Source organism: Phodopus roborovskii, unplaced genomic scaffold (genome assembly GCF_943737965.1).
Source record: "Phodopus roborovskii unplaced genomic scaffold, PHOROB, whole genome shotgun sequence".
Classification (NCBI taxonomy): domain Eukaryota; kingdom Metazoa; phylum Chordata; class Mammalia; order Rodentia; family Cricetidae; genus Phodopus; species Phodopus roborovskii.
Genome location: NW_026126433.1, coordinates 2,498,526 through 2,511,228, shown reverse-complemented (window position 1 = coordinate 2,511,228; position 12,703 = coordinate 2,498,526). Strand labels below are relative to the sequence as shown.

At 38.9% G+C, this 12,703-nt stretch overlaps 1 protein-coding gene across 1 annotated transcript in view; it reads right to left on the bottom strand.

The window, feature by feature from the left end:
- Positions 1 to 229: 229 nt before the first annotated feature.
- Positions 230 to 12,703, bottom strand: part of LOC127223316 (pyroglutamylated RF-amide peptide receptor) — a 30,635-nt gene continuing 18,161 nt past the window's right edge. Inside the window, exons 2-6 of the mRNA XM_051185804.1 lie at positions 7,315 to 7,473; positions 5,979 to 6,040; positions 2,820 to 3,055; positions 1,374 to 1,471; positions 230 to 689 (exon numbers count right to left, since the gene is read on the bottom strand). Of these exons, the coding sequence (XP_051041761.1) occupies positions 292 to 689; positions 1,374 to 1,471; positions 2,820 to 3,055; positions 5,979 to 6,040; positions 7,315 to 7,473 (953 nt within the window). The 3' untranslated portion in view covers positions 230 to 291. The remainder of the gene's footprint in view (positions 690 to 1,373; positions 1,472 to 2,819; positions 3,056 to 5,978; positions 6,041 to 7,314; positions 7,474 to 12,703) is intronic.

Sequence of the window (12,703 nt, the reverse complement as noted above, 5' to 3'; positions counted from 1 at the left end):
ATTTGAATAATTTCCATCCAGTTTAGCAATACACAGAAAGTCACATTACATTGACTACCTGGATAAAAACTGCTGCCAAGACCATTGCTTTATATATGATGTCTTTAATACATCTACTCTAATAATGTACAAAGCTGCTTTAGTAATTTTTCAAAGTTATAGTTCCATTTATTAAGTCAACTTAGATGGAAAACATGCCTTGTTTTCCTTCTTGTCATCACTTAAAATATAGTCTTTGACCTTTGCTCAAAATAACTTTCCACACAAATGATATTAATTATGAAGACAACGTTACAATTCATGTCCACTGCCTAAAACTGAATTTTCAGAAAGTTCAGAACTGAAGAAAGCGAGCTGTCGCTTGAGCTGCCTTTTCTCCCCCAGCCGGTCACACAGTTTCACTTCGATGTTGGTATCGCTGAATGCATCTCTCTTGGTTTTCTCTACTGGATGCTGTTGTCTTGATAACGTGGTTCTTTTCTGTGTCACTGAACTTCTGTGCTTCCGCACTGGAGAAAACTTTTCTTTTATTATGCAATAACAAACAGCAGACAAAAAATTCTTTTTGAAGTTTTCATTCATAAATGCATATACAATGGGATTACAGATGGAGTTGAAAAACCCAATTATTTGTACTACAGCAAAAACCATCTTGATTGTGACTTCATCATATTCTTTTTCAAAATCACCTGAAATAGAATAATACTTTAGAATATGGATTGACTTTATTGAGAAAGTTAAAAACTACCATCTGATTTTGTCAGAGGCAAAAGGCATGTACATGTCTGCAGCCCATTGTGGGAGAGGAATCTGATTACCTGGGAACGAATGGTCTTCGTGATGAGCATTCTTAGATACACAGGCTGGCGTCCAGCACATACTACTGGGCTTACAGCATTTACACTAAATATTCAAATGTCATGCAAACTAGAAGCAGGGATTCTTCAAGTACTCACTTGCATTGCAGAAACATAGTCACATGGAAAGCCCTGTAAATTCATGCTTGTCAGGGAGACTATACTGAGGTGCTGGCTAAAATCCCAAGTATTATTAAAATAATACAGTGTGAGTTGAGATTGTAAAAAGAGATGGTTCATAAAATGACACATCACTCCCCTTAGGGATAATGTATGAATCTGGAAGCTTTCCTTTATTGTGTACAGCTAATAAAGTGCACTTACTTCCTAAAGTGCCCTTGTCACACATCATCACCCACCACATGGGGAACTAGAACTCTTGTAATAGGAAAAAAACCAGACTCAAGGCTTGGGACTGGATTAAGCCAGCGAATAGCAACAGTTTTATAGCCATTCCTGTCTATTCTAGCAGGAAATGGACCAGGAAGCCATCATTCTAGAATGCTAAGTACTTACTGTATTCAACCATCATGTGAACAACATGGAAAGGTGCCCAGCACGCAGCAAAGAGAGCCACCACTGTCACCATCATAACCACAGCACGCTTCTTCTTCCTAGACCCCCAAGAAAGCATTGTGTTGGTTCACTTGTCTGTGGAAATGTGTTAAAACATCTGGACAAACAAAAGTTGAGCTCAGGCCACTCAAACATAACCACAGGTAGATTGTTGCCTTTCCTGTGTATTTTACCCTTGTCTTTGTGTTTTTTGTCCAATAAATGTGCTTAGGATGTGTGCTCACTGTGGTCTGTCATTCTGCAGGTTACTGACATGGATTATATCATTAATATTCAAGGAAATCAATGGGCCAATGCAGAAGCTGCTCCACACCGAAGGTTCCTGATTCACAGTCACATGGCTAGTAACTGACATGCTTTGGGTTTGGATTTAGGAATCCAAAGTTCAGTGAGTGAGCTTTAATTCACTGTGTACTGAAAAATCATCCTCGTCTTTAACATCAAACATTGATATTTATAAAGTACAGTAAACTGAAAGGCTAGAATTAAAACTCTGGTTTACCAGGAATTCAAACTCATTTCTTCTTTATTTTTCTTACAAGGTAGATTTATATCTGTGCTAGGACTATATATCTGCTTTGTATTTTAAAAGTTCATACTTGCACCTCTTCTTTCAACTCTAGTATCCCCCTTTTTTCTGATGAAAGGGTATATAATTAATTCAATAAAAATTCTTCCTATATTCGGAGAGGCTTGTCCTTATATAAACTGGGCACTAGAGGACACTGCACACCGAGATTTAGCTACATCCCATCAAATCCTTAAAGTCTGTACCAGAGGCATCACTTGTTTTCATTTGAATGCTCATTCAGTAGAGATATAAAGTATGTGTTTTAAAATGGATACTAACGAGTAAGGTAAGAAAGCTTTTATGTTGAAATCAAAGTTTAACAATAACCATGTAGAATAAATATAGTGCTGCAGTTTAAAACCTTTTTATACGTGCCATCTCATGTATGTTAGCATCATCTTTGAGTGATAGGAGGTAAGGACGATGTTTTATATAACCTTGTATATACGAGGAAGAGATCTGTGTCACATGGTCAGCACGGTGACAGAGAGCAGAGGCCCCCAGGACCAGAGAGCCCTGACACCAGTTCATAGCTCTTTCCACAAATCATATTTATATACATTTATATACAGATGGATTGTAACCATGCTGTAAATTCTCTTCATTCTTCCAACTTCACTTTGATTTAAGAACAAATGATTTTGATCTATCTTTCTGACACACATTAAACTGCACAAAGTTTCAGGGGCTTAAGTACTCTCAACTTAGATTACTTTGGCTAACTTACCCAAGAGTTCTGACAACCATGGCAACTGTCCCTTCTAGTACAACTAATTGAATATTTTAGACAGAGGTGAGCATTATATCAGACAAACCTGGCTATTTTGGACATTTCTTTTCCATGAATAGTCTGAAGCACTGAACTGTCTCCAACTCTTTTCTTGATCCAGAGTTCATACCCGATCTTACTGTAGAGGACGAGCATCACCACCAGAGGCAGGAGGAAGAGGATGACAAGAATGAAGGTGGTGTAGATTTTCTGGTGCACAGGGCTGGCCCACTCTTCCAAGCAGCAGACATGTTCTTTTTCATATAGGAAGTCATACTTAATCTTTATAGCAAGAATAATTGAGTTGAAAGAACCATCATCAACATCAGAAGCAGTCAAGTGTTATCGCAGAGCATCATTTTAAGACTTTTCAAATTTGTCACTGATACTATTGCAAATATGAATGACTGTTTCGTTGTTATTTTGTACTAAAAATATAGTATTTCCACTTAACCTGCTTAGGTCTTTGAGAATTTTGTGTTTTTAGATTTGAAATGGAATTGAGATCTATGTATGTTTCTTTTGTTTCTTGCCTTTCTCAACTTTTATTTCTGTTTCTCACCACTTTTCAGTGAGCTAAAAGAACACACCATATGCTGTCTGTTTTTAATATTAATTAAACTAATTTATTTCTTTCTCACTTGTTGAAGCAACAGACTTGGAGAGTCACCAGACTTCCTTAAAGTAAGAGATGCTAAAATAGGCATTGAAAAGGCAACTGGTAGTTTTTAAATTAAGACAAATGAAAAATGAGATTCAAACTACTGCCAACCCAAAATAATTCTAATGGTATTTTATGCTGATTTATCCAAACTACTTCTGGCAGACTCATCTTTAAGATCAGACACTGTTAATAACAACAGGAAGTGGTCTGGCTCATTTCTAGACTGAACTGAACCCTTTAGCATATTCAGAAGCCACATCTCTAGGTATCAGGGTTGGAAATGTGAGCATTTACCAGGAACTCTCCTCTAGGCACACTGGATCTTTTCAGGTTGATACTTAGGTTTTAGACATAGTTTTGTTTATGTTTATATGCCTATGTACAACTTTCATCATAATCTTCAGTAGCAATTGAAAAAGCAAGAAAATTCAAGTTCTGCTCTAGGTGCTACTGACAAACACAACTAGGATGGTATAAGCCATTGGAAAATGATTTGAACTTTTTATGAATGGAGGTAAAAATATAACCTATGCTGACACTATAGAAGCAGGCCCTGCAATGACCATAGTCATGGCATAGCAAAGCCTAAAGCTCCATGCTAGTCTCTGATGAGCTCACATAACTCTAGGGACAAACTAATCTCTGTGTGCACTCTAATTCAGATATTTTCTCTTCCATCTCTCATGTGTGCACTCCATTCCCAGCCCGATAGTCTCCATTCCTAAACATACATTTTTCTAAAACTTCACTGTTTGAGACACCACCCAAGGTGAAGTTATTTTTGATCTATAATTCCACTTTTTTTCACCATTATCCTCATTCTGATTTATGAATGACATCTGTCCCCAACACAAATCTTACCACAAACATCAAGGAAAGATACAGGTTATTACTGAGGCTAGTGAAGCCCTCCCTTGGTTCAGGTGTCACCAACCCATGGAGAGCTTGGTGAGAAACACCCATGACAGAGTGTTCCATCTGAGTGAGGAATTAAGGCTTCTATGTGCTTGCTTACACTCTTAATTAGAGTAGTAAATAGCATTTAGGAATGAGGTGGTCATGGGATGCATGCTAATACAAGACAAGAAGCAAATGTGATTGGGCTGATCTGATAGTGAGCATAGTTATGCCAATTATATTGTACAAGTACTTAAGGTATATTTAAAGTATGCCATGGGGTAATTTTTTTAAATCACTACCATATATATTTGTTTCTGTGGTCCAGAAGTAGACTTCATTATTGGAATGTGTCATTTTTGAGTGATCCCATCACTCTACACCCTGCCAGCACAAAAGCCATGTTTGTGGTGTATAGAAGGGCTGGGGAATGGAACAGCAGCCAGAATGCTTGGGTATCATTGGGAAAACCCAGAAGAACAGCAATAGTCATGAGTCACAGTCATACCCAGACCTCATCTGTTCCTTCTTCTGCTCATTCTCCTCACCAATTTGTTGGAGAGAGAGGCTCAATGAACACAGAGGGGCAGAGACACCCTGAAGGCAGGCATGGCCCTTTACATTTCTAGGCCCAATGTCAATTCAAGCTGAAGTGTCACTTTTTAAACTTATTGTATGAACTTACATGATTAAGGCAGTGGACTAGGCATTTTATAACAGACTGAGGCAGCATGCACAGGGCCTACACTGGTCTGCACCAGATGGTGTCCCAGAGCTGGAAGGAGAAGCGGACACATGCCACATCCCTAAGACAAACACTATCCTAAATTGATAACTTGTAAAAGAAAAATTCTTTTCCTCCAAGGTGGTCTTCCTGGGAAAACAAACTACTCCTAAGGATAGACAGTGTGGCCAATACGAGTTGATGAACAGAAAACTAATTCAGCAGCGTATTTGGATGCTCCTCGTCTATAGTGCCCTGTCAGAGTTTTAAAAAGTGTATTTCTAATCCTTCAAGTTTTGTGTATATATTATGGCTTCTGCTTTTGTGTTTTTATGGGATTCCCGAGCGTGCAAACAAGTGGGGCTCTGCGTCTATGTCTGTTTCTTATGCCTTTTCTTGGGCTCTTTTCTGTTTGTTTGTTTTGTCCTATTTCAGTTTATTATTATTCTTTAGATGCCTATTTGCTTTCTAATGAGAGACAGAAAGAGGGTGGATTCAGATGGGAGGGGTAGTGGGGATAAACTGGAAGAAGAGGGAGGGAAAACTGTAATCAGAATATATTGTGTGTAAAAAAAACATCTATTTTTCAATGAAAGAAAATATAGAACACTCATTGGATTCTCAATTATATTAAGACATTGGAGCATTCTAGAGAAAAAACATGTTCAATTTGTAGGAAAATGGAGAAAGTGATCTTGAAACATTAAAAAAAAAGTTAAGTGCCAATGTCTTGCCAGTAGAATATCTAGAAGAGTTAAATAAAACAGAGAAAATGATTTTATTTCATTTGAAAGGTTTCCAGTGAAGAAGCTGAGGTAGAGCAGACTTGCCAACATGCTCTCAAGATGGGTAACGGCTGTAGATGAGAGATGTGGAGAAGTATTTCAGTAGTGTAAATAGTAATTCAGCCCCAAATCTACCTCAAGTCTTTGCACATGCCACATGGGTGATCCTACGATGATGGCCACCAACCAGACCACACCTGTAAAAAATGTGATAATAATCATAATGTGTTAAAGCAGAGCGGTGCCTGACTGTACAGACTCTATCTTCAGTGTTCCTTAGGATACAATATTTCCGACAGAAATACTGCTTGTTTATTTATTTCATATATTAATTAAATTTGCTACCTTTGATGATTCTATAGCTATACACTGTGCATCTGATTATATTCAGACCATTATAAGACATCTTAAGATTTTAAGCACTCAATACTAAATACTAAAAAGGAAAATTCATCTATTACTACATTAGACTTTAGGCCATTGTTTCAAATTCAGCCTTTTTATGGAATGTGTTGTATTGATCATATCTTGCTGAGCCAGGGACAGTCACAACAAGAACCTAGAGTTGCCTGAAGTGAAATGAAGAGAGTGGAATGTATCTTTGTCAGGAATTTGAAGAACTCTACTGCATTATCAGGCACTTGAAACCTCTATGTGAACTGTTTGGGAGCCATCTCTGTAAACACCCCCGTTCCCTGCTTCTGTCAAAGCACATTTCCTGCTCCACATTGAAATCTTTTGCTCTTGTACACTCAAGCCTTCTCATCTCAGGTCAGAAGAATGTTAATGTGGAAATGACACTGATGGCTATCAATCATTAGCTAAATGACATGCTTAAAAGTTGAAGACTTAAAACCAATGAAATATATCCATAATAATGTATTTCAATATCATTGCTTCTGAAGGAGAGATGGTGTGTGGTAAATACAGAGAGGGCAAAACCCCTAAAATTATACTGGAATGCTTAAACATAAGGGAGAAAACTTCAACTGTACAAATGCACTATTATTCTATAATGAAGAATGGCATTAACACTGTAGGTGGTACACTAGTAGCCATACCTAATGTTACTATTTGAGTGTTAAATGTCCTCCAAAGTCTCAAAGGACTTGACTGCTAGCTAATGGACTTTGGGAGAGATTATTGGATCATGAAGGCACTAACTTTATGAATGGATAAATCCACTGATGAACTCATGGATTAATGGACCACTCAGAAGTAGGACTTGTCTGGAAGAAGTAGGTTATTGGTATGTAACTTGTCCCAGACTGTTTCTGTCTGCTATGAGGTAAACACTGTTCTACCATATGTTCTCATCATGCTGTTCTGTGTTACTGTCCAAAGGCCCAGAAGTAACAGCCAAGTGGCCAAGGGCTGGAATCTCTGACACCATAATGCAAAAGCAAATCCTTCTACTTCTAGGTTGTTAATATCAGATATTTTGACAAGTGACAAAAAGTGACTCACATACCCAAGATTGTGAAAGCCCTTCGGTTGGTGTACTGCCCCTTCATTTTAAAAGGATGGACAAGTCCTTGGTGCCTCTCAACAGCAATGCAGGCCATAGTGAGGATTTCTGTCACAACGGCTGTGGACTGGACAAATGGCATCATCTTGCAGATGAAGGCACCTGCAGCGAGGAAACAGATGTGTCATACAAAAACTGTTTTGTAAAAGTAGTTTGTAAATGTTACAAACCATTAACTCAGAAGTCTCATGTTTATAACTATGCCATGGATGCAAACTAATGAACAAAGCCTGCGTTGGCTCATGTTGTATCTCTGACTAGAGTTTTAGGTTCCCAAGAGCTATGTCATTGTGCATAATAAGACAATGGGAGACACAAATCAGTATTTAGCTGTTGGTACCAGGCAGTGCAAGACTACAGTCTATCTGAGTGACAGAGTAAGGTGGTGCACACCTCTAATCCCAACACAGAGGAGACTAGGGTAGGAGAGTCGTTGAGAGAATTCTTTAAGTTTTCTTCCCAGTTGGTTCTCTGAATTCATAACAAAGGAGTAAGTCCCATCAAACTTCAGTGTATTTGTGTGCTTGCTTGCATGTGTATGTGTGTTGCGCGCATGTGTGCGTTTCATGTGTGTGAATGCAGATGTGCATATGTCATGCAGCCCACATGAATGTCAGAGGACAACCTTGGGTGCTAGGCCTTGACCTCCATAGTGTTCCCTGCTGTTTGTTTATGCTATTCTACTTGGCATGCAAGCTCCTGGGATTCTTTTCTTCCTGCCTCTCATCTTCCCATAGGAGCAGCGGAATTACAAATGATGTCACTGAATCTTTATTCAAGGGGATTCAAACTAAGGGCCTCACACTTGTGCAGCAAGTCTGCTACCCACAAAGCCCTTGTCCCAGCCCAGACTCAAATTTCTTCTTAGAGTGCCTATACAACTTGACATTTTATTAAACCTTTAACCATTATAATTGCTTTAGTTCTACACAGGGTATCTGTTTTTTAAATTGAAAATTGATTTTTTTCCATGCAATATATCCTGATTATGGTTTCTCCTCCCCCTAGTCCTCACAGTGCCTCCTGTTCCATCTGGATCCACCCCTTTTCTGTCTCTCATTGGAAAACAAACAGGAATCTAAGGAACAATAACAAAATAAAATAAGGCAAATAAAAAACCAAACAAATCAGAATAGAACAAAATGATAACAAACAAACAAACAAGAAAACGAGCTAAAGTAAAAGCACAAGAAACACACTTAGGTGCAGAAACTCATATGTTACACATATAGGAATCCATTAAAAACACAAAATCAGAAACTATAATACATACACAGAGGACCTTTAAGATAAAAAAAAATTCCTGACTCAACATTGTAAGACAAAGAATTTCAAAAGTGAACCATCGCATCTGGCAGCATCTGTCTTGTATACATGTATTTCAGGGACCAATTCAGGCAATCAGGCTTGTGGAGCAAGTGGTTTAACAGTTGAGTCATTGTGCAATTACATCAATATGGTTTAACTACCCAAAAGTCTGCCAACTTTTGTTGCAGTATTCATTGCAGTGTTATCTCAGTACAAATATGTTCATTTTGTCCACCATGATCTGATGGGGCAAGCATCACCTGAGTTCCTGACTTCAGGATGCACCCTGATCCTTATTTAACTGATAAACTTGAGATTCTGAGCCTCAGTTGCACTGCTTAAAAAAGGGTTGTTAATATACCCAGTATTTCCCCAATTTGCTTCTTGATGAATGGCAGCTTTTTCACTTGGGGGCAGCAAGACTGTAAGAGCTGAGGTACCCGTGGTATAGTAGGGGCTGCTATATTCTTTTTGGTTAAGTCTGTAAGACTGAAACAAAACAGGTGTTGATTTTGGTGATCTGGGGTTGTAGCTTAGTGACCAAGTCTCTGGGTTCATCTTCCACACCCCAAAAGAAAGAGAAAGAAGAATTTTGTTTTTCTCTCCCCCTTCATTGAGCCTCTGTTACCAACCTTCCCTGTATGAGCCACTTCCTTGATCTGATAGTCCCTGAGCTTTGAGGCTCTTCTGTTTTCTTGTCCTCCCCTCCCCAATGCATACTTTTCTAGAACATGTCTCGTGACATTTTTTTCTATTCTTATGATATTTTTTTATTTAAATTTGAAACAACCTTGTTTTACATGTCAATCCAAGTTCCCTCACCCTTCCTTCCTTCCTTGTCCCCACCACCACCCCCATCCCATCCCCTGTCTGCTCCCCAGGGAGGGTGAGGCCTTCCATGGGAATTTTCAAAGTCTGTCATATCATTTGAGGCAGGGCCTAGGTCCTCCCCCATGTGTCTAGGCTGAGAGAGTATACCTCTATGTGGAATGGTCTCCCAAAGTCCATTCGTATACTAGGAATAAATACTGATCCACTACCAGAGGCCCCATAGACTGTCCAGTCCTCCTGACTGGGTGGTCTGGGTGAGTCCTATGCTGGTTTTCCAGCTATCAGACTGGGGTCCTTGAACTCCCCCTTGTTCAGGTCAGCAGTTTCTGTGGGTTTCTCTATTTTTTTCTCTACTCTATGAGGAAGCTTCTCTAATGATGGATGAACAAGGCACTGATCTATGAGTATAATAGAATATCATCAGGAGTCATTTTATCACTATTTGTCCACCCCCCCCCACTTTTTAGACCAGTAGTTTTTTAGACCATAGACTTCACCCAAGCAGTGTTGGGTAAGAGTTAACATCTCGTGGAGTGGACCTTAAGCCAAATCAGTTATTGGTTGGTTACTCCCACAAGCTTTGTGCCACCATTGCACTAGCAAGTCTTACCGGCAGGACAGATTGCAAGTCAAAAGGTTTCGAGGCTTGGTTGGTGTTTATATTATCTTTTTTGATAACATACAGAGTATCTCTCTATGCCAAAGATGCTGGAACATTAGGGATGAAGGCTCTATGTAGGTACCAGGCTTGACATCTCCATTCAATATAGGGACTTTGTTATCAGTTTTTGGAGAGCAATTTACTGTTTTGGCAACAGCCTGCATTGTTTGGGGATTCGTATGGGCCTCTTTAGACAGCAACTCAATTAAATGTAACCCAATCCTGGTACTTGATATTGCCTTTGATGAAGAGAGGTGGCCAGCTGGGATTCTTCCCCCCCCCCCCCATTTTTTGGTGGTTTCATTTAGATTGCTTTCATGTATGTATATGTTTTAGAAAGTTTCTACTGTATTAGGTTTCCACAATACCTCTCAAATTCCAGTTTATTTTAGCTGTTTCTCCCTGTATTCCCTCCCATAACCCCATTCCCCTCCCCCCCCCCACTTGGCCTTCCCATTCCAGCCATATCTATCTTTTGTATTTACCTTTTTCTAAGGAAATCTGTTAACTCTAGTCCCTTACTCTAAATGTACATGTGGATGCATGGAATCAAGATTCACTAGACTCAGTACAGGTTAAGTGAAGATTTTTAGGGGAGAATGCACTTACATGAGAGATTGATGACCTGCAAGTTCCCTCTCCAAGGATCCACACCCAGGCTTCTCTCAGTGACCCTACCAGAATCAAGAGAGTGAGCTGGAGTCCGGTCCCCAGACCTAAACCCACACCATCATTTCTGCACCTGTGACCTCACCTGTTCGTGCATGATCAGTGTTACAGATACATGCAGGATGGATATCTCACTACACCTTCATTCTGTGGTTCTATGAATTGTAGCCCTGTTATAATGGACTTAATAGCTAATATCCACATACAAGAGAATGCATGCCATATTTGTTTTTCTGGGTCTTGAATATCTCACTCAGGATGATTTTATTTTCTAGTTCCATCCATTTAACTGCAAATTTCATGTTGTCATTTTTTAAAAATGGTTGAGTAATATTCTATTGTATAAATGTACCACAGTTTCTTTATTCGTTCTTCTGTTAGAGACATCTAGGTTGTTTCTAATTTCTGGGTATTATGAATAGAGCAACAATGAGCATAGCTGAGTAAGTATCTTTGTGGTAGGATTGAGGGTTCTTTGGGTATATACCCAAGAGTGGTATAGCTGGATCTTGATGTAGACTGTTCCCTTCTCCATGGGGAGCCACCACACTAATTTCCACAGCAGCAGTAGGAATTTGCACTCCCAGCAGCAATGGATGAGTGATCCTCTAACTCCCCAGTGTATCCAGTTTTACATTGAGGACTTTGATCCATCTGGAGTTGAGACTTGTGCAGGGTGATCAATATGGATCTATTTGCATTCTTCTACATGCGACATACAATTTGACCAGCAACATTTGTTGATGATATTGTCTTTTTTTTTTCCATTGTGTATTTTTTGGCCTCTATAAAAAATCAGGAGTCCATAGGTGTGTTGACTTATTTATCAGTCTTCAGTTAAATTCCATTGAGCAACATGTCTGCTTTTGTGCCAATACCATGTGGTTTTTATTGTTATAGCTCTGTAGTACAACTTGAAATTGGAAACAGTGATGCCTCTAACAGTTCTTTTATTATTCAGGATTGTTTTAGGTATCCTGGTTTTGTGTGTGTGTGTGTGTGTTTATCTGTGAAGCTCAACTTTGTCCTTTAAAGATATGTGAAGGATTGTGTTGGAATTGTGATGGCGATTACACTGAATCTGTAGATTGCTTTTGGTAAGATAACCATTTTTTACTTAAATCATGGAAAGTATTTCTGATTTGCATCTTCTGATATTTTCTTTCTTCAAAGACTTGACATTTTTATTGTACAAACTTTTCACTTGTTTAGTTAGAGATACTCCAACATATTTTATATTATTTGAGGCTCTTGTGAAAGGTCTTTTTTTTTAGACAGTTTGTTGTTTGTATATGGGAGGCTGCTGATTTTTGTGCATTAATTTTGTGTTAAGCAACTTTGCTGAAAGTGTTTATCATCTGTAAGGAGTTCCCCAGTGGACATTTTAGGGCCATTTATATATACTGCCCTATCATCTACTAATAGTGATGTTTTGACTTCTTCCTTTCCAATTTAAAATGGATATACCAGCTTGCTTCTTAGGTCCATTTTCTTGGAATATCTTTTTCACCCCTTTACCCTGATATGATGTCTATACATGTTAAGGTGTTTTTCTTAACAGGAGGATTGACCCTGATTTTGCATCCATTTTGTTAGTCTGTGTCCTTTGTTTGAGGAATTGAGACTGTTGAGGGTGAGAGATACCAATGACCAATGATTGTTGATTCATGTTATTTCGTTGTTGTGGTAATGGTGGTGGTGGTGGTGGTGGAGGTGGTTATGGTGTGTTTATGTGTATGCGCATGCATGTGCATGTGTGTGTGTGTGTTTGTGTTTGTGCACGCACACATATATGTATGTATGGTATATGTGTGCTTCCTCTCTTTTGAATTTGCTGGTCTGTAATTATTTTCTTCCATGTGT